Source organism: Schistocerca cancellata, chromosome 2 (assembly GCF_023864275.1).
Source record: "Schistocerca cancellata isolate TAMUIC-IGC-003103 chromosome 2, iqSchCanc2.1, whole genome shotgun sequence".
Lineage (NCBI taxonomy): Eukaryota > Metazoa > Arthropoda > Insecta > Orthoptera > Acrididae > Schistocerca > Schistocerca cancellata.
This window is the reverse complement of record NC_064627.1, coordinates 688,535,396-688,558,684: the sequence shown is the minus strand read 5'-3', so window position 1 is coordinate 688,558,684 and position 23,289 is coordinate 688,535,396. Positions and strand designations below refer to the sequence as shown.

Sequence of the window (23,289 nt, the reverse complement as noted above, 5' to 3'; positions counted from 1 at the left end):
GAGAAGGGGCAGAGGAGGGAGATGAAGGGGAGAGAGGGTGAGGAGAGAGGGATGAGAGCGAGAGGATGAAGGGAGAGGGGAGAGGAGGGATGAAGGGAGAGGGGAGAGGAGGGATGAAGGGAGAGGGGAGAGGAGGGATGAAGGGAGAGGGGAGAGGAGGGATGAAGGGAGAGGGGAGAGGAGGGATGAAGGGAGAGGGGAGAGGAGGGATGAAGGGAGAGGGGAGAGGAGGGATGAAGGGAGAGGGGAGGAAGGGAGAGGCGGAGGTAGGGGGAGGAGGAGGGGAGGTAGGGGGAGGCGGAGGCGGAGGTAGGGGAGAGCGAGGAGGGGAGGAGCGGAGGCGGAGGAGGGAGGAGGGGGAGGGGAGGAGGCGGAGGTAGGGGGAGGCGGAGGCGGAGGTAGGGGAGGCGGAGGCGGAGGTAGGGGGAGGCGGAGGCGGAGGGGAGTAGGGGGAGGCGGAGGAGGCGAGGTAGGGGAGTAGGGGAGGCGGAGGCGGGAGGTAGGGGGGAGGCGGAGGCGAAGGAGGGGAGGCGGAGGCGGAGGTAGGGGGAGGGCGGAGGCGGAGGTAGGGGGAGGCGGAGGCGGAGGTAGGGGGAGGCGGAGGCGGAGGTAGGGGGCGAGGCGGAGGCGGGAGGTAGGCGGGAGGCGGAGGCGGAGGTAGGGGGAGGCGGAGGCGGAGGTAGGGGGAGGCGGAGGCGGGAGGTAGGGGGAGGCGGAGGCGGAGGTAGGGGGGAGGCGGAGGAGGCGGAGGTAGGGGGAGGCGGAGGCGGAGGTAGGGGGAGGCGGAGGCGGAGGTAGGGGGAGGGAGGCGGAGGCGGAGGTAGGGGGAGGCGGAGGCGGAGGTAGGGGGAGGCGGAGGCGGAGGTAGGGGAGGGGAGGCGGAGGTAGGGGGGAGGCGGAGGTAGGGGGGAGGCGGAGGTAGGGGGGCGGAGGCGGAGGTAGGGGGAGGCGGAGGTAGGGGGAGGCGGAGGTAGGGGGAGGCGGAGGTAGGGGGAGGCGGAGGTAGGGGGAGGCGGAGGGTAGGGGGAGGCGGAGGTAGGGGAGGCGGAGGAGGAGGGGGAGGCGGAGGAGGGGGAGGCGGAGGAGGGGGAGGCGGGGGAGGGGGAGGCGGGGGAGGGAAGGGGGAGGCGGAGGGGTAGGGGGAGGCGGAGGGTAGGGGGAGGCGGGGAGGGGAGGGAGGGGGGAGGGGAGGAAGGGGGAGGGGGAGGAAGGGGGAGGGGAGGGAGGGGGAGGGGGAGGGAGGGGGAGGGAGGGGGAGGGGGAGGAGGGAGGGAGGGGGAGGGAAGGGGGAGGGGGAGGAGAGGAAGGGGGAGGGGGAGGAGGAAGGGGAGGGGAGGGAGGAAGGGGAGAGGGAGGAGGGGAGAGGGGAGGAGGGAGAGGGGAGGGAGGAGGGGAGGGGGAGGGAGAGGAAGGGAGGGAGGGAGGAGGGGAGAGGGGGAGGGAGAGGGAAGGGAGAGGGGGAGGGGAGAGGAAGGGAGAGGGGGAGGGAGAGGGAGGGAGGAGGGGGAGGGAGAGGAGGGAGAGGGGGAGGGGAGAGGAAGGGAGAGGAGGGGAGGGAGGAAGGGGAGAGGGGGAGGGAGAGGGAAGGGAGAGGGGAGGGAGAGGAGGGAGAGGGAGAGGAAGGGAGAGGGGGAGGGAGAGGAAGGGAGAGGGAGGAGGGAGAAGGGGAGGAGGGAGGGGAGAGGGAGGAGAGGAAGGGAGAGGGGGGAGGGAGAGGAAGGGAGAGGGGGAGGGAGAGGAAGGGAGAGGGGAGGGAGAGGAAGGGAGAGGGGGAGGGAGAGGAAGGGAGAGGGGAGGGAGGAGGAGGGAGGGAGGAGAGGGAGAGGGGAGGAGGGAGGAGGGGGAGGGAGAGGAAGGGAGAGGGGGAGGGGAGGAGGAAGGGAGAGGGGGAGGGAGAGGAAGGAGAGGGGGAGGGAGAGGAAGGGAGAGGAGGGAGAGGGAGAGGAAGGGAGAGGGGGAGGGAGGGAGGAAGGGAGAGGGGAGGGAGAGGAAGGGAGAGGGGGAGGGAGAGGAAGGGAGAGGGGGAGGGAGAGGAAGGGAGAGGGGGAGGGAGAGGAAGGGAGAGAGGGGAGGGGGAGGGAGAGGAAGGGAGAGGGGGAGGGAGAGGAAGGGAGAGGGGGAGGGAGAGGAAGGGAGAGGGGGAGGGAGAGGAAGGGAGAGGGGAGGGGAGGAAGGGAGAGGGAGGGAGGAGAAGGAGAGGGGAGGGGGAGGGAAGGGAGAGGGGGAGGGGAGGAAGGGAGAGGGGGAGGGAGGGAAGGGGAGGAGGGAAGGGGAGGAGGGAGAGGGGAGGAGGGAGGAGGGGAGAGGGAGAGGGGGAGGGGAGAGGAGAGGGGGAGGGGGAGGAGGGAGGAGGAAGGGGAGGAGGGGGAGGGGGAGGAAGGGGAGGGGGAGGGGAGGAAGGGGAGAGGGGAGGAGGGAGGAGGGAGAGGGGGAGGGGGAGGAAGGGAGGAGGGGGAGGAGGGAGAGGGGAGGAGGAGGAAGGGAGAGGGGGAGGAGGAGGAAGGGAGAGGGGAGGAGGAGGGGAGAGGAGGAGGGGAGGGTGAGGGGAGGGAGGAGGAGGGAGGTGGAGGGAGGAGGAGGAGGAGGGAGAGGGGGAGGAGGAGGAAGGGAGAGGGGGAGGAGGAGGAAGGGAGAGGGGGGAGGAGGAGGAAGGGAGAGGGGGAGGGTGGAGGAGGGGGAGGGGGAGGAAGGGAGAGGGGAGGGGGGAGGGAGAGGGAGGGGGGGAGAGTAGTACATCACTTAATCTTATAAAACAACAATAAGCCTCTTCATGATGCACCATGTCTTTGTATTTGTAATTGCCAATGGAGTTGTAAAATTGTATTTGTGGGACTTTTAATGTTAACTAAATGAAAGACATGAGATGCTGAAGTACGTTCATCTGCCAAAACACAGGATATATGACAAGAAATGCCTAATTTTTACAGGAAAACGAAAAAGGGCACTTCAAATAGCAGCCTTTTCAGAACCACAACAGACAACACTGTAGCACACTGTTAAAGAGTCTTCTACATGACTGCAATGTAAGCGTATGAAGAATAGGAAATGTGATGACAAGTAAGCAGCCAACCCTGAAACTAAATACTACGGAACAACCCTGAAACTAAATACTACGGAAGTTTTCATAGCAAACAGAATTTTTAAGAACAAATCTACACAACCAACATACAAATAGACTGAAGAATCATTACTGAAGTGATTTCCGCAGGAAATCCAGTTTCAATATTCTGTTCAAACAAATGACCTTTCCATGTATTAAATTCTACAAGGGTGGTTTGAAAAGTTCTCGGAATGGAACAGAAAAAAAGTACTTACATCATTGAAATGTCTTATTTTTCAATGTAGTCACCTTGTAGATTAATGCACTTGGTCCAACAATGTTCCAATACCTTGATCCAATCTCAAAAATGAGTTACCTCCAGGCCTGTAAAATATCCGTCAACTCCAACTATCAATTCCTCATTTGAAGTGAATCTTCATCCACCAAGAAAAATCAGGTGAATAAGGCAGGTGTGGCAACAATTCATATCTCGGTTCGTGCGATTTTGCCATGGCGACGGCACATATGCGTGGGCAAGCGTCAAGAGTCGTGATACCCATCTTCCAAATAATTTTTTCCATTTCTAATTCTTCAGTTAAAATGTGATATACCCTTTGAAATGCCATCTGGTAAGTGTGATCAATTTCACACACTTTCAATTGGTGATCCTCCATGACCATTTTGGGCAGTTTTGCATTGATTTCTAGAGTAGTGACACATCTTGGCCGACCATTGTGTGGATCATCATCTAAGCTCTCCTGATCCAATTTAAATTCATTTGGCCACTTGGCAACAGTTGAATATGAAGGAGCAGAGCCCCCCCCCCCCCCCCCCCCCCAGTATACTCTGGAAATCGGTATGAATGTCCTTTTCTTTCATACCGTTACAAAGTACTTAATAACTGCTCGAATCTTGTTTTTCCATCTTCGCAAATCACTACACAGGAACAACAACACAGCCACACCACCACCACAGCTCTCTTCCAAGAGCAGTGACGTGGTATGTGATAACAGGCAACAGTCCAATGAATATCACGTGATCAACTCATCGTGCTAGCACTGACCTCTCGTGGTGATTCAGAGAACTTTTCAATCCACCCTCTAAGCATAGATGGTGACAAAAGATACCGCTGAAAAAAAAAAAGAAATGAATGTGCTCCCTAAGTCCGATTGCTAAGGAATTTTAAGATATTTTCAACTGTTGAGTGATCTCTTGATTTCAAACCTACCAGATTAAGTAGCACACCTACAAACCTCAGCAACCTTTTAAGAACTGATGACAGTGACCCTGGAAGTATAGTAGTTTTATTAGTGACAGCCTCTTTTCGTCCAGGGCATCATGACATCACACAAGATAAGAATAATTCATCTCATCACACACACACACACACACACACACACACACACACACACACACACAGAGACAGAGAGAGAGAGAGAGAGAGAGAACTGCAAAAGATGCTTGCATTTTGGCAACAGGGAAATAGGCAAGGTGTAACATTTCAAACTGTCAAACTGACCACTATACCCTGCTGTAAGTACAAGGCTGAAGATATATTTAAAGATTTTTTTTGTTAATAAAATCACTTGGTAGTTTCAGTTGTTCCATTTGTTTTAAGCTGATTTAGACATGGAGTATGAAACCAATTTAGTGATAAAGTTTCCTTGAATTTTTCTACTTAGAATAGGTACTATCCATATCTTCAACTGTGCAATCCAAGCCAATGTATGAGGCATGTCAGACAGTACATGGTGCACCAGAATCACTTTACCTATTCCTTCACACATTTAAAGATTGTATGCAGTAAGAAAGATTGTCAGTACTGGTATCCCACAGCACATTCCCAAATTCCTCTAATCTTACCTCTCTCATGCATTTTCCAGCTACAGGACAATGAAACAGCTCAATTGGCTGTATAAATTGCTAGTTCCACAGTGAAACAAAGGGTCAATGTTGTGCAATTACTCTTATTCAAAAGATTTGTTTTCTCTGGATAGCATCCTCTTCCACTAGCTGAAAATACACTTGAAATGGGAAACTTGATTGAAGAGAGTCTTACGACTGTGACCGACAAACCCAAGATAGTTAAAAAAGTGACTTCTTCAAGGCCATGAAGACACAGAAGACACATATTTCCTAAGGTATTACATCATATGGATTCTCCTTTAAGCAGGCCAAAATGAACAGCCAAAAACTCTCACATTTTTGATATTATTCATTATACCTTAGTCCGGGAAATTAAGGACTGAAGTGTGTAGGTGCTGTGTTTACTCTTTTGGGTACCCTTCGTCTGATACATGGGAACACACAGGCAGGATGAACACTGCTGACACGTTCCAAATTTAAGAACTATCTGGTTTTCCCAGATGGCAGAGTTTGCACTGAGGAATCCATTGTGCGCATCATGTTTATGGCCGGTTGTAGCTCCTCTTCCCTGATTCTAGTTACTTTTGTGGCAAGCCTTAACTTTAACGTTGCGACAGGTGTCAGCCTATATTAAGAAACTGGATTTTTCTACTTTGTACTCTAATCTTCACAAAGGACTGCCACCTAACAGATTCAACATTGTAAAATGGCGGCTAGAGCATCAACAAGAGAACAAATTCCACTGCCCAGCTGCTACCAGCCATCAGCACCTTTCAGCAAATAAGAAAATATGTGGTGCTTGGTAGACGGAAGTTATACTGATGATGGTGATGAGTCCAAGGGGGAGGGAGGAAAATACTTCTCAGTAGGTCAGTAAGTGTTGGACCAAATTACATGTAGGAGGCATCAGTAGAGGAACAGCAATTGTGATGTAGTACTGGAGAAAGGAGAATGTAGGTGGTATCTGTAGGACTGAACATAACCCAAGTATGAAGTAGCAAGTAAATGATGGGGTATAAGAACAGCTAATATTGGATTAATTCATTATGGAAAAGATAGCAAACATTACATCAAAACATTTTACAATTTATTTCAAATGGTAGTGTAGACAAATTTGAGCACTACAGAAAAAACAGTTTCTGTTCACGTCACTTTCAATAGCTGCCACATATTCCACATATAAAGATTCCATTGATCCTGCATTTAGATGACAAGCAAGTCCATCTCCCAAGATGAAGATCTTGCAGAGTTCTTAACAGACAGATTCTCCCCTCTCAAATTGTCCCCTGTCCAGCAACACATCCTCTACTCAATCTCTCTACCCATATTTAACACCCCTCACCACTGACTAACTAGAAAGACATAAGTGCCCTTTTCGCCACTCAGTGCTACCCAGGACTGAAACAAATCTATCACATACTCTATACTAGCAACATCTACCTTTATGTTGTGAAATGAGGAATGCTTACTCACTATCATATCTATCCTCCCACAAGCAGTTCTGTTGCTCATTAAACTCATGCAATATCCTTGTAAATCCAACCATGAGATACCAACCTCAATATTACCACTGGAAAGCATTCTACACTGGTAATACTATGAATTAAACTGTACTTGGTCCCTGTCCTCACCTTCATCCCCTCCCCTTACTTCTGTTACCACCCCAGTTCCACCATTTGTTTCATCTCTCAATGCCTTTTTTTACCTTTCTACTTCTTCCTAGCTTACTCACTGTAACTGTTCTATATCTATTCTCCCTATGCTGTATCCTGTATCTTCCCTCTGTAGTCACCTAATTTATCCTCCTATCCATCCCTAATCTGCCTTTACAGACATCTACAGCTGCAACCCCTGCATGTTTCTTTCCTAATCATCTCCTACCCAGGTTCTCAATCTCCACACTCTACATCCCTTCCATTTCTCCACCACTGATGCCAGATAAGATTGCTACTCATTTACATCTGGTGTGGTAGCACCATGAAAGAAAAGGGTGTCTCAGGGCATTTGTTAACATTTGTCCAAAAGTCAGGTTATTTACTTTTTTTTGTCTCTGTTTTAGTGTCTCTTCTATTTGTTGAGTATTAATTTACATTCATATTATATTTTATCCTGGATGAGTAAGTCACCTTTATCATCATCATCAGCAGCAGCAGCAGCAGCAGCAACAGCAGCATGAGCAGCAGCTGCTGCTACAGCCACTATTTTCCATCCACTGCTGGATACACATTTCTTCTAGATTTTTTTATACACTATAATTTTCAGCAACATGCAGTCACATCATTCTTGCACATTTTTGTCATCAACTCATCTTGCGTTAGCTCCTCGTTTCAGACTGACACGTCATAAACTCAGCCCCCCCCCCAACACACACACACACACACACACACACACACACACACACACACACACAAAAACAGTTACAATTATAGTTGGTTAATTGACACTGATGCATCAGTTACAAAATCTAGCTTGGCATCTTTAAATAACATATTTCTATAACAGCAGACTCCTATCATGTCACTTTAGGTGTAAAACAAACAAAGGTTTGCTAGACAGAAGCTAAACAAAATTAACTTTCTGTATCTGAAATAGAGATTGAAAATAAAGAACCTGAAGATCAAGTGAAGTGTTAATGTGCATAATAAAAATGTTATTTAGTAGGGAACGTTATTAATTTTACTTTACTTTCTCAACCACATAATTAAATTTCTTAAACTCTGACTTCATATACTTCATTTCTCCAACAAACAGCAAACTAACTAATTTCAGTCTCATTTCGAAATACATTATATTTTTCCCATAACGGTAATTGAGGAATGTAATGTATTCTTGAAACATGTTAAACATTATACAACTACTAAATAAAATGATGAAAGGCAGACTTGTTGATCCATTCTCAAATGATTAAATGACATGAAACACACACAAAATAAATTACATTCTAACTAACCAGAAAGTGGAGATGCTGATGCAGACGGGCACAACAAAAAGACTGCCAAACATGTAAGCTTTCAGCCACGAGACCTCCTCCTGAAATTTGATAAAACACACACACACACACACACACTCTGGACGCAAATGCAACTCACAAACGTATGACCACTGTCTCTGGCTGCCAAGGCCATACTGTCATACTGTAAGGTACATCACATGATAGGAGAATCAATCTGGGTTGTGGAGGTTAGGAGGAAGCTGGGGCGGGGAGAGAGAGGGATAGCAGGGTAGGGGTGGAGAACAGTAAAGTGCTAAAGTGCTACTTGTGGAAGCATACAGGGATGAGATTGGAGGTGGAAGGAGGTGGCGGGGCAGTGGAAAAGGAAAGAAGTAAAAATACTGTGGGTGCATTGGAATAGAAGGCGATGTATTGCTGGCATGGGAACAGGGAAGAAAATACATGGGTGAAGGACAGTAACTAATGAAGGCTGAGACCAGGAAGGTTACAGGAACACAGGATATATTGCAGAGAGTGTTCCCAACTGTGCAGTTCACAAAAGCTGATGTTGGTACACAGGATACAGATGGCACAGGCTGTGAAGCAGTTACTGAAATAAAGAATGTTGTTTGGGCGGCGAGTTCAACAATTGCACGGTCCCGCTGTTTCTTGGCCACAGTTTGTCAGTGGCCCTTCAAGAGGACAGATAGTGTGTTGGTTGTCATGCCCACATAGAACACAGCACAGTGGTTGCAGCTTAATTCGTAAATCACAACTTGTTTCGCAGGGTGACCTGCTTTTGATGGGATAGGTGATGCTTATGATCGGATTGTAGTAGGTGTATGGTTGGAGGATGTATGGAACAGATTTTGCATCTAGGTCTATTACAGAGATATGAGCCATGAGGCAAGTGGTTAGGAGCAAGGGTTGTGTAGGGATGGACGAACATATTGTGCAGGCTCAGTGGATGGCAGAATACAACTGTGGGAGAGATGGGAAGGGTAGTGGGTATGACATTCCTCATTTTAGGGCACACAACAAGAGGTACTCGAAACTGTGGCAGAGTTATGTGATTTAGCTGCTCCAGTCTTAGGTGGTACTGAGTCATGAGGGGAATGCTCTTTGTGGCCAGATGGTAGGACTTTGGGATGGTGGGTGACTGGAGAGATAAGGCATGGGACATGTGTTTCCATACAAGGTTGGGTGTACATGGTCAGTGAAGGCCACAGAGAGAACCTTCATATATTTCAAGGAGGGCTACTCATCATTACAAATGTGATGGTCACGGATGACTAGGCTGTGTGGAAGGGACTTGTTGGTATGGAATGGATCCCTAATGCCCATGGCATTGCCACTATTGAACACTACCTTTCCCAATGCCTGATAAATTCCATACCCACCAACATGACACCACTCTATGTCAATGTATTCATGTGCCACCTAGAAGAATCCTCCCTAACCACCCAGAACCTCAAACACCACACCTGGTTCAGATTCACTGGTGATATCTTCATGATCCGGTTTGAGGGTGACAACACACTATCCACATTCATCCGAAACCTAACAACCCCCCAAACCCCCCCCTCGAATCATGGTTCTATTCAACCCAACAAGCTACCTTCCTCATTGTTGATCTGCACCACCTCAAACATGGCTGCATCAGCACCTCCGTCCATATCACACCTACCAACCATCAGCAATATGTTCACTTTGACAGCTACCACCCATTCCATGCCAAGAAGTCGCCTCCATACAACCTAGCCATCCATGGCCATTGTATCTGTAGTGACAAGCAGTCCTTGTCAAAATATACCAAGGGTCTCACTGAGGTCTTCACAGACTGACTACCCTCCCAACCTTGTAGAGAAACATTTCCCATGCCTTATCTCTCCAGTCACCCACCACTCCCCAGAGTCCTACCATCCGGCCACAAAGGAGCATTCCACTCGTGACTCAGTACCACCGAAGACTGGAGCTACTAAATAACATTCTCTGCCAGCGTTTTGACTACTTCTCATCATTTGCCCTGAAATGAGGAATGTCATACCCAGTATCCTTCCCATCTCTCCCACAGTTGTATTCTGCCACCCACTGAACCTACACAATATGCTCGTCCATCCCTACACAACACCTGCTCCTAACCCCTTGCCTCATGGCTCATATTCCTGTAACAGACCTAGGTGCAAGACCTGTTCCACACACCCTCCAACCCACAAGCATCACTTATCCCATCAAAGGCAGGTCCACCTGTGAAACCAGTCATATGATCTAAAAGCTAAGCTGTAACCACTGTGCTGCATTCTATATGGACATGGCAACCAACAAGCTGTCTGTCCCCATGGATGGCCACCAACAAACTGTGGCCAAGAAACAGCAGGACCACCCACTTGCTGAGCATGCTGCCCAACACAGTATTCCTCATTTCAATGACTGCTTCACAGCCCGTGCCATCAGAATCCTGACTACCAACAGTAGCTTTTCTGAACTGCACAGGTGGGAACCCTCCCTGAAATATATCTTATGTTCTAGAAACCCTTCTGGCCTCAACCTTCTTTAGTCACTGTTGTTCACCTACCTATCCTCTTCCCTCTTCCCCCGCCAGCACTATGTAGCTTTCTATTCAATTACACGCACAGTCTTTTTAATTCTCTCCTTTTCCACATCCATCCTCACCTCTGTCTAGCCTCCCGAGTGCACCTTGCTGCCCTACCCTCTCCCCACACCGTCCCTGTATTCTCCTTTAAGCAGCATTTTACTGCCTTCCATCCCTACACTGCTGCCCACCCCCTTCCCCACCACAGCCTCCCACTGATCCCCACCACCCATCATGTGCTGTAGCTCACAGTCTGGCTTCTGGAGCCAGAGACAGTGGTCATGTGCATGTGAGTTGCATTGAGTGAGTGTGTGTGTGTGTGTGTGTGTGTGTGTGTGTGTGTGTGTTTTCCCAATTCAGAGGAAGGGTTTTTGGCCAAAATCTTACTTGTTTGGCAGTCTTATGCCCGTCTGTGAGTCAGCATCTATACGGTGAACAGCAATCTATCCTTCCCATAACATTGTCATTATTCAATCCTGGATTTTTTATTGTTTGATTTTAGCTAACCACAAAAATGTACAATGCATACATAATAAATTAGCTTTATATTGATGGAGAAGATCACAATATACTTGTTTCTGCAAAATTGATAATTATTCCCAATTTAAAACAAAACAAATACCAAAATGTATATCCAACAATGTCAACTAATTCAGAAATACTGAAATAGTAATTGATGAGCAGCTTTTCTTTGGTATACATTGATTTACTTACAGATTCATCACTTGATGCTTCACTTGCATAGGACTGGTTGTCTGATTCTGGATCTGATTCTGGACAGGGGGTAGGTTTCCTGTATGAGCTCCACAAAGGCTGTACCTCTTGATCGGCCTGCATATAAGAGACCTTCAATTACCAATGAAATCAACAAACTGTAGTAGAAAAATAGCTGAAGAAGCAGTTAGCAAGAAGAAAGGAAAGGAGGTTTTAAGTTGGACAAAGATCATCTTCCTGTTTATAACTGAATTGAATAATAACAATAATAATAATAATAATTATTATTATTATTATTTACAATAAACAGATTAGAAAATAGGAACTTATATTTCACCTTACATATGCAGGAAAAGCAAAGACCAAACCCAGCAAACTGAAAAGATCTAAGGCAGTTGTTGTTGAAAGTAATGAGGCTGATCTACATGTATACCCACATCTCTACCCATCTAACCACTGTGAGGTGCAATACAAATGATACATCCAACTGTACCTGTTATTAAAGCTGCTTCTCATTCCATTCACATATGGAGAGCAGGAAGAATGATGATGCCTCTGTGCATGTTGTAGTCAGTCTAATCTTACTTGTGTGATCCCTATGGAAACGATGCATGGAGTTTAAAGTATACACCTAGATTTAGCAGTTAAAGTTGGTTCTAGAAACTTTATAAGTATGCTTTCATGGGATAGTTTGCATTTATCTTCAAGACTCTGCCATTTGAGTTCTTTCATCAGCTTCGTAACACCTTCACATGGTCAAACAAACCTGAGAACATCCATGCTGACCTCCTTTGAATGCATTCAATATCCACTGTTAGCCCTGTTTGGCACAGGTCTACGTTGCAGACTGACTGCATTTCTGTAGTATTCTACCAATAAACCACAGCCTGACACCTGCTTTACCTATGACTGAGCCTACGCGATTGTTCCATTTCATGTACCAACAAACTGCTACAAAGTTATTTGCGCCAGTTGATTGATTCCAGCTGTGACTCACTGATACTTTACTTCATAGGATACAATGTTCTTTCATTTTGTACAATGCACCATTTAAGATTTCTGAACATTTAAATTGAGTTGCCAATCTTTGTACTAATTTGAAATGTTACTGAGATTTGACCGAATATTTGTGCAGAACTTTTCATACAGTACTTCACTGTAGATGGCTGCATCATCTGCAAGAAGTCTGAGCTTACTACTAATGTTGCCTGCAATGTCACTAACATACAACATGAATAGCAAGGATCCATCAGTCTTCAAGGGGGCACATCTGTCAATGACTCTCCATCCCAGATAACATGCTATATCCACACCCAGAAATAATCAATCCAGTCATGTGTCTCACTTGATAACCCATATTATCATACTTTCAACAATAAGCATATGTCTGACAGAATTCACATGTCTTTCAGAAGACAAGAAACACTACACCTATTTGCCTGCCTCGATCTATGGCTTTCAGTATGCCATGTGAGGAAAGTGAAATTTCGGTTGCACATGATACATATTTTCGGAATCTATACAGTTTGGAGGGGAGTACCTCATGCATTTAATGGCAGGATATAATCTAATATTCTACAATAGATGGATCCCAAGGGCATTGGATGGTGGTATTATGGATCACCTCTCCTGCCCTTCCTGTAAATGGTGTAACCATAGCTTTCCTCCAACCACTGGAAACAGTTGCGCGCACTCACTCTCTCTCTCTCTCTCTCTCTCTCTCTCTCTCTCTCTCTCTCTTTCTCTTTCTCATTCAGAGGGGAATTATATAAGATGGGCTGACTCAGCTGAATTCAAAATCGAATCTAAAGGTGCTCCATCAGGCCATGGAGCCTTATTCAGTTTCCATAACTTCAACTTCTTCTCAATGACACTGGCACTAATTCTAATTTCACTCATCTTCACAGTGATACAAGAATCTAATTGAGGCATCACTCTTGGATTTTTCTTGATACAGGAACATCATGCATTTCCACTTTTGCTTTGCTACCCTCAATCTCACTTCCTGTATCGCTCACGAGTGTCGAATGTCTGGACACCAACTTTGGTACCACTAGCAGTCTTCATACAAAACCATAATTTCTTTGGGTTTTGTGAAAGGTGTTTCACTAATCTCTGCTATGGTAGTCACTGAGGGCTTCATACACTGCCCTCTTGACAGCCAAATTAATTTCATTAATAATCCCCCTATCTAGTGCTGTGCTTTCTTTTTACATCTATTATACAGTAGTTTCTGTTTCTTTAGCAGTTTCTCTTTGGTGACTATATACCACAGAGTATCACTTCCATCATGAACTGTTATACTAGGTACATATCTATTCAGTACATGATTAACTTTTCTTTTAAACCTGAGCCATAGTTAGTCTACATGCTCCTATCTTCAGTTAAAAGTTTTAAGTTCCTCAATGAGATATGCCCCTTTATCTGGCTTACCTGAACATATAAATCTTTCTACTCATTTTATTTTCCCTTTGTACTCTGGAAATCATTGTTGTTACAACTGCCTCATGGTCACTTACACCAGTTTCAATGTAGACATCCTCAAAAAATTCAGATCTATTTATTGCTATTAGGTCCAATATATTCTCATCATGAGTGGAATTCCAAACTATCTGTTCTAGGTATGGCATTTAGCAATGTTCTGCAGGATGTCTAGCCATGTCCGCTAGTGAGGTGTAACAGTCCCAACTGAGTGTCAGGCCCTGGAGCCCGAGCATTACAGTATGATTAAGGAACTGAGGTTTCCTCTAAAGTTTTTGGTTGCATCAGGTGAGTAAGGTGTCTGGTAAAAGGATCCAATTATAATTTTGTGCTCACGCTTGATACTGAACCATGCCCAAACAATCTCACATACTGCTTCAATTTCTTTCTCGGTGGATTTGTGTCTCTTGTCTGCTCCTACAAGTACACTACCTTCATTTCCCATTAGTCTATCCTTTCAATATATACTTAAATTTTCCTAAAAAATATCACTGCTCTAAATTTTGGGTTTTAACCAGCTTTTTGCACCTAGTATTTATGTGAGTTCACTGCATTTTAAGACTGCTTCAAACTCTGTCACTTTGTTGTGAATGCTTCAGCAGTTTACCACTAGGATGTTAATCCTCTCAGTGGATGGAGGAGGGGTATTTCTTTGGATCTTACACCAATACTTCTATGTTCCCTAAATTTATAGTAATCTAAAAACCCCTTGCGTGCACCTCACACAAAGTCATTTACCTGGGTGTAGTCTCTGATGTGTAGTGCACAAATGTTCCATTTAGGAGGACTGCACAGCTCTCCAGCCAATGGGGAAAGTCTAAAAAATGACAGTGTGGCTTGTAACAGAACCTTTGCAATTCTGGCTTAAACCTTCCACTCAACAAAGAATCAGAAAGCCATGGTCTGTCCTTGGGACAGTGCTACAGACTGTCAACTTCACTGAAACTCCATGAGCAAGGCTGGCATTCTTAACCTTCCTGGAATGATCCAGCTATGTCCTCGTAGGCCAGACAACACGCATTGTTTGTCCCAACGTAAGTCACAATTTGCAACTGGTTGCGCCCCTCAATGACTGCTGAACATGTGCATATGGTGTTTTCTCCCTTCCCTTGTTGCCATTTCTCTAAGAGGTACTATTTTTGCCACACATTCAAACCAATGACTAACAGGCCCTTGCCATTTTGTCTTTGTCTCCCCTTGACACAGGACTGATCAGTGTTGGTAGGGTATCCTACAGTCATGAAACAAGGAATCCATCTTTTACAAAAATTCTTAATTTTTTGCACTTCTACAGCTTATACTTATAATTGAAGCAACTTCTGGAATTGTAAGAAACTGAGAAGAATTAACACCTCTGAAAGGCACAAAGGTTTCATACATCAAATTTTAACCACCGTCAGTGTGAAGAATTTTTCACTCACTCTCACCCTACTGACAATTTCTTGTGTCAATCGTATAGCAGCTACTTCAAAACAGTTTCTTCTGTGTTTGGAGCTTAGTCAAAATTTTGGTATATTTGTTACATTACCTACGACAGATGATAATACTTTTTACAATGGATTAAAGATGGGAGGGAAGTAAGAGTTTAACATTTTGTTGGCAATAAAAATCATTAGAGATCAAGTAGGAGATCCAAAGGAAAAAGGGTAAGGCAGGAAACTGGCCATGTTCTCTTCAAATTTACTTCCCAGGGATAAAATACACAGACTGAATATATACCTACAACTTGTACAGAAACCAAACTGCAGTTATATGAGTTATTAGAATTGGATGGGAGGCAGTAGTTGTAGTCTTTACCCAATGTTGTTCAATCTGTACACAAAGAAAGCTTCCACGAAAGGTAAAGAGAAATTTAGAAAATGTAGTAAAGTTCATGGAAAATAAATAAAAACTATAAGGTTTACCAATGATTGCAGTTCTGTAAGAGACATCACATAAATTCGAATGTCAGCTGAATAGAGCAGACAGTAACTTGAAAAGACTTTACGAGATGAACATCAACAGAAGTAAAACAAGTATACTGGAATGTACTCGAATTAAATCAGGTGATGCAGAGGGAAGCAGATTAGGAAATTAGACAGCAAGATGAGTTTTGCTATTTAGGCAGCAAAATAACTTCTAGTGATTTGAAGTCAACAGGATTTAAATTGCTGAATGGTCATGATAATCATTTCTGAAAAAGAGAATTCGTTAACCATCAATATAAATGTATTATTTGGAACGTTTTGATTTATGGAAGTGAAACAAACAGTGCAGACAAGGGAAGAACAGAAGATTTTGAAATGTGTTATTGCAGAAGGTTCAACATGGTTCAAATGGCTCTGAGCACTATGGGACTTAACTGCTGAGGTCATCAGTCCCCTAGAACTTAGAACTACTTAAACCTAACTAACCTAAGGACATCACACACATCCATGCCTGAGGCAGGATTCGAACCTGTGACCGTAGCGGGCGCGCAATTTCAGACTGTAGCGCCTAGAACCGCTCGGCCACCCAGACCAGCTATTGCAGAAGGATGCTAAAGATTAGACAAGTATATTGAGTAACTACTGGAGAGGTACAGAATCAGTCTGGGAAGAAAACAACTCTGCCTCACAACTTCACTACAAGAAGGAATAAATTAATACAATGTATCCTGAAGCATCGATGAGTACTTAATTTTGTAATGGAGTGAGGGTAGAGGGGAGGGGAGGGGAGGGAGGGAGGTGTTTGTGAGCAGGGGAGTGTAAAAATTGTAAAGGGTGACAAAGGCTTGACTACAGCAAATTGTTTCAAATGGACATAAATTGTAGGGGATATGCAGAGATCAAGAAACTTGCACAAGAGAGACTAGTGTGGAGAGCTGCATCAAGTCAGTCTTCAGATTGAATGCCACAATAACTAAAATATTTCCAGCATTTGTCTGAAGCCATTTATTGAAATCATGGGAAATTAAATTAATTTTATGTTTCACCTACCAGAACACTTTTGCTAGAGACATGCTTATATACAATTTTGAGCTGTATTACTGAGCAGCAGCTAGTACATGATATTAAACTCTTATGTTAAACAATGGAAAATCCAGGACGGAATAATGACAATATTATGAAAAGGATAGTTGCTACTCACAGTATAGCAGGGGCACTCTGTCGCAGATAGGCACAACAAAAAGCCTGGACACACAGACACACACACACACACACACACACACACACACACACACACACACACACGACCAGTCTCTGGCTGCCATAGGGGTGGCGGGTGGTAAATTGCTGCTTGTGGGGGCAGTTAGATGCAGTCAGGAGGTTAGATGGAGGGCAGGGAGTGAGGGTGGGTGGGGGGGGGGGGGGAGAGGAACAGCAGATAAGGTGAGAAGTAACAAGACTGTGGGTGCATTGGTGGAATAAAGGGCTGTGTAGCACTGGAATGGGAACAGAGAAGGGGCTAGGTGGCTAAAGGACAATGACTAACAAAGGTTGAGGCCAGGAGGGTTATGGGAATGTAGGATATATTGCAGGGAGAGTTCCCACTCATACAATGCAGAGAATATTACATTGGTGAGAAGGATCCAGATGACACAGGATGTGAAGCAGTGATAGAAATGAAGAATGTCGAGGTGCATGTTCAGCAAGTGGATGGTCCAGCTGTTTCTTGGCCACAGTTTGTCTGTGGCCATTTATACAGAAACAGCTTGTTGGTTTCACACCCATGTATAATGCAGCACAGTGATTGCAGCTTAGCTTGTAGATCACATAACTTGTTTCACAAGTAGGCCTTTGATGGGATAGGTGGTGCTTGTGACTGGACTTCTTGTGGTAGGTGGCTGTGGGAGAATGCATGGGGTAGATCTTGCATCCAGGTCTATTACAGGGATATAAGCCATAAGGCAAGGGGAAGGGAGCAGGGGTTGTGTAGGGACGGACGAGGATATTGTGTAGGTTGAGTGGGCAGTGGAATGCCATGGTGCGAGGAGTGTGAAGGGTGATGGGTAGGATATTTCTCATTTTGTGGCATGACAAGGGGTAGTCGAAACCCCGCCTGAGAATGTGATTCCGTTGCTCCATTCTTGGGTGTTACTGAGTCACAAGAGGAATGCTCCTCTGTAGCTGGATGGTGAGACCTTGGTACAATGTTGGGAGGGAAATTACGGTTTGAAATAAATTATGGCCGAGAAACAGCTGGATCAGCCAGTTGCTGAGCACACTGCCCAACATGATGTTCTTCATTTCAATGACTGCTTCACATCTCATGGTACCATCTGGATCCTTCCCACCAACAGTTTCTCTGAACTGTACAGTTGGGAACTCTCCCTGCAACATATCTTACGTTACTGTAACCCTCCTGGTCTCAACCTTTGTGAGTCGCTGTCCTTTACCCATTTAGGCCCTTCCTTGTTCCCACTACACAGTCCTCTATTGCACCAATGCACCCAGTCTTGTTACTCATCATCTTTCCCTCTGCCCCCCCCCCCCCCCCAGCTCCCCCTCCCCACATTTATCAACCTACGTCTAACGTCTGGACTGCACCTAATTGCCCTACCGTCTCCCCACCTCGTCCCTGTATGTTCCCACAAGCAGCACTTTGCCATCCCCCACCCCTTCCCTGCTAACCTTCTCCTCCCCATGCTATCCCTTCATCACCCTGCTTCAACCTCCTCCTTACCATAACCATCCGGTTGCTTCCCTCAACATGTGCTGCTGCTCATAGTCTGGCCTCAGCAACTGTGGTCATGTGTGTTTCAGTTGCATTTGTGTGAATGTGTGTATGTTGTGTAACATGAATGAAGGCTTTTTTGCAGAAAGCTTACTTGCTGACAGACTTTTTGTTGTGACTATCTGCACTCTGCATCTCCGCTATGTGGTGAATAGCAACTATCCTTTCATAATACTATCATAAACTCTCTTGTTCTTTTATGGGCACATGCACATGCAGCTATGAGACTGGAGACTGAGAAGCAAGGAAAAAAAGATCAGGTTTAAAAAGTCTCACTGACAACAAAATCATAGAGACAGAGCACAAGCTCAGAATGGAAAAGGAAAATGGTCATACACTTTTGAGAATAAACAGCTAGGCACTCTCCTTTATCAATTTAGGGACAACATATAAAATTCAAATCTGGGTGGCCGGATGGAGATTCGAACACTCCTCCTCCTGAAGGTGAGCCCAGTGTCCTGTTGCTACCCCAGCTCACTTGGTTGGAGTGCATATCAATGGCCAGTCTGAAGTACTTAAAGCTGAAACTGATTTAACTCTTGACTCATTCATAGACTGTCCAGCTCATTCTCAGTTAAAACTGATACACCAAGTTACCCAAGCAAAGTGCCAGAGCGTCATGCAGTGATCACGGTGTGTTTTAGGCGCAGTAGCCTGTAGTTTGTAATGTATGCTCCAGTTTCCTAAGGTTTCAAAAGGTTATGGACACCCACTCAATGAACGATATTTGTCAGAACACTAGAAAAGTGAATTGTATACGGAAATTTCTAGTAAATTATCAGAGCAATGCACCTTCCTTTTGGAAATGGACAATTTAATTAGAAATGGCATAACAAGTTCATAGAATAAACAGTGTACTTTCTGAAGCCTGGTACACACTGCATCCCAGAGACAAAGATCAAATGTACAGCACAGTTACTGCAGGCAAGCACATAAAAGCAAAGTAATGACATAGCACCCATACAGCTCAGCATGTCCTGCAATGTCCACCATAAACCTACTGACGCAGGAAAAATAAGATTCTGAATCTGATTATGAACTCAGAAATGTTTTTATGATACATATAAAAGCACTGAATGGTCTCTCTAAACTAGCAAGTACATGCAAAATTGAACAACATATGGTGAAAATGTGTTGCCCACACAAAGTTTCTGATCAAATATGCAGGGAAATCTTCTGAGTAAACAGACATAAATCTGAAAATATTCATATGACGACAGAGGAAGACATGAGAGGAAAACCCAGTAATGTGTTGGAACTCATATCTATTAAAGAAAGATTAGTAATATGTTCAAGGTATGCTTGAGACAGAATCTGAAATAGTTTTTCTCTACTGCACTGACATCCTGGACAACATGGCACGTCTTTCGTAGCAAAAATATGAAAAATTGATGTAAAGTATTATTTACTTGTTTCAATGTATTTCATGTAAACAGTCTCTCTCTCTCTCTCTCTCTCTCTCTCTCTCTCTCTCTCTCTCTCTCTCTCTCTGTGTGTGTGTGTGTGTGTGTGTGTGTGTGTGTGTGTGTGTGTGTGTAATAGTGGCAGAGTTCAGCCTGGTGAAATATCTGGCACACTAGAGAATACGGTCAACCAACATGACATAGGCAGGAGAAAACTGTTCTGCTCAGGCAGAGAGCATCTCTGAATGACTGCCTGCCCCGCACATCGGTTGTGTGCTCATGCGATACCTTAGTGGAACACATGCTTTACAAATGCCAGGTCCTCTCTGCTCTGTTATTGCTGTGTGTAGTGTTTATTGGGCCTGAAGTTACCTGTTCCATACGAGATGCTCACCAGACTGACAGAAGGAAAGGAAGGTGGTAATGGCACGCTACATCTGCAAGTGTACCAGTGCAGGATACAAAACAGGCACAAATAATTAGCAAGACCACAACAAGACACACACATACAAATGTGGTCCATATCCACTGTCGCCATTATTGAGTGAAGACAGATATCCACCAGGGAAAAAAATGGACCACATCCTGGAATGTGTCTTCTCCTGATGCCTCTCGATAAATTTGTATACTTCTAAGGAAATGATACTTCCTTGGTCTGTAATATAATGGCAGACTATGATTTAGAGTTACATGTTGACAATGATTCTGGAGACAATGAAAGTAAGTAAATGCACAATAGTGCATTACACATTTGTATACTCCAATTTTTAACTTGATTTTATAAGTAATGGAACACAAGGGCAATTTCTGCATATTGCTTGCTACTGAAATACCAACTGTACAATGCACAATCCAGCAGAAAGCCTAGTGATACAGAAATATCCATAATTGAGTTTACACCAGTCTTACTCAATAGCCAGTGGTAAGTAATTCTCATCTAGTTTCTCAGGTATTTCACAGAAATTGTTTCTTTCATGAAAACAATTATGTCATTTGTTTAAACGTCATAACTGCATAAATAACAGCACAGTTACATTTTATTTCTTACGTTACATTTCCGTAACCCTCCTGGCCTCAATCTTTGCTAGTCATTGGCCTCCCATCCAGCCCCTTCTCTGTTCCCATTCCACCACTACATAGCCCTCATCCTCCACCGCACCCAGTCTTTTTACTCCTCTCCTTTTGCGTTATCCCACCTGTCCAGTGTCCTCCGTCAATCTCCTGACTGCACGTAGCTGCCCTACCCTCTTTCCACCTCATCCCTGCCCACTCCCCAACTGCACATCACCGTCTGCACCCCTACCCACTATCCCCCCTTCTGTGCCCCAAACTACTCCTTACCCCTACCCAGTCGCCACTCCCATCATGCACTGGTGCTGCTGTTCTTAGTGTGGCCTCAGTTTCCTGAGACTGCATCGTGTATGTGTGTGAGAGTGTGTGAGAGTGTGTGAGTGTGTGAGTGTGTGAGAGTGTGAGAGTGTGTGAGAGTGAGAGTGTGTGAGAGTGTGAGAGTGTGAGAGTGTGTGAGAGTGTGAGAGTGTGTGAGAGTGTGTGTGCGCGCGCACATGCGTCTGTCGTCTAATTTTGATGAAGTCGTTACTGTCCGAAAGCTATATTTGTGACAGTCTTTTTGTTGTGCTTATCTGTGACTCAGCATCTCCACCGTATGTTAAGTAGCAACTTTCCTTTTCACAATATTGTTACATTCCATCCAGGATTGATTTAATGTAAATGGTATGTGTGAGAGTCACTCAAGAATTCAGGAAATTTGTATACAACTAAAATCATCCTCTAGATCTGTTATGTCGTAAGTCATAAGTGCAGGAACGATTATGTATCCTGAAGACCTACAGGCAGCTCACAGATTCTTTTGAGCTTTCAGAAAAAAAAAGCAACTAGATGTACCTTCACAATATAGTGGTACGGAAAGTGATAAAGATCAGTAGCTTTCAGAGGAGGATGATACAGCTTTGTTTCCCATATGTCTGAGTCGTTATTGTAAACACCACCACAGAGCTGAAAATAAAACAAATTACCTTACTTTCAGATTAAATAAAGAATTGTGTACACCTGCATTTAGCTTTTTGCAAGGAAAGAGAACTGCAACCATTAAGGAATAGGTCAACAGACAATGTTTTATTGAAGATTTTACTCTGTTGTTTCATAATCCCAAAAGGACAAATGCTGAATATTTTATAAATTTTAAATTGATAACCATACTGACAATGAAGGACAAGGGGAAACAACAAAAAAAATACTCATAATCCACACCCATGAACGGCAAAGACGGCAAGAAGAGTGTAAGAAGTGGAATGTGCGAAGCTAGTCTAGAAACAGTTCCTCCCAGTTCTGAAATGGAGAAGACATTAACCTGCACCAAGATTTCAGCAAAGTTGGCCTAGCACTGCTGACAATTACATGTGTATAATCTCGGAATTCATCACCTTGGGAGTGAAGTGGATACCACATTTGTGTGTCACGAAATGCTTGCCTCAAGATGACCACAGATAATTTTATTATGCATAATCTTACATCTACTTCAACATGCATACTATGCAAACCACTATACATGGCATGGTGGAGGGCACCTTGTATCACTTATAGCCTTTCCCTTTCCTGTTCCACTCACAAGTGGAGTGAGGAAGACACGAGTGTCTACATACTTTCACAGAAGTCCTAATTTCTTGTACTTTGTCTGGGATTTTAGTAATAATAATGTGTTGCTTGAACCTACCTGTAACAAAACTACCAGCTTTATCTGAACTGCTTCAACATCTTCCTTTGATCTGAATGGGTTGGGGATCCCTAACACTTAAGTAGTACTCAAGAATTTGTTCCAAAAGTGTTCTTTATGTGGGTTCCTTTGTAGATGAGCTACACTTTCCTAGAACCATCTCAATAAACCAAAGTTGACCATTCACCTTCCTTAAAACTGATCTTATGTGCTAGTTCCATTTCACATTGCTTTGGCATTTACTTAAATTTTACCACATTTAAAACAAGTTGGCATTCGTCATATAAAACTGAAATTTTATACAAGTCATCCTGTTTCCTCCGGTACAGTCACCCAACAACGACACTTTCCCATACACTATAACATAAGCAGTTAACTGTCAAAGATTGCTGCTTACCCTATCCATCAGATCATTTATGCGTATATATGACAGAAGCAGTCCTATCACACTTCCCTGGTGTACTCCTGATGATGTCCGCCTCTCTGATAAACAGTCACAGTCACAGTAGCTTGTATAATGTAACTGGATAGACACACTAGGTATTAAGGACTGCAAGCCTTTGGAGCCAGTGGCTCCTTCTGGCAGAAGGGGTGTGGGGGGAAGGGGAAGGGGTGTGGGGGGAAGGGGAAGGGGTGTGGGGGGGAAGGGGAAGGGGTGTGGGGGGAATGGGAAGGGGAAGGGGTGTGGGGGGAAGGGGAAGGGGAAGGGGTATGGGGGGAAGGGGAAGGGGAAGAGGAAGGGGTGTGGGGGGAAGGGGAAGAGGAAGGGGTGTGGGGGGAAGGGAAGAGGAAGGGGTATGGGGGGAAGGGGAAGAGGAAGGGGTGTGGGGG

The 23,289-nt window shown here is 45.1% G+C and overlaps 1 protein-coding gene across 8 annotated transcripts in view; it reads right to left on the bottom strand.

The window, feature by feature from the left end:
- Positions 1–23,289, bottom strand: part of LOC126162434 (peptidyl-prolyl cis-trans isomerase G-like) — a 333,524-nt gene that overhangs the window by 208,616 nt on the left and 101,619 nt on the right. For 5 of the 8 annotated variants that reach the window (XM_049918938.1, XM_049918937.1, XM_049918941.1 and 2 more), the window contains one exon: positions 11,146–11,262. The exons of the other annotated variants lie outside the window; for them this stretch is intronic. In XM_049918938.1, coding sequence (XP_049774895.1) covers positions 11,146–11,262 — 117 coding nt within the window. The remainder of the gene's footprint in view (positions 1–11,145; positions 11,263–23,289) is intronic. 8 annotated transcript variants of the gene reach the window in all.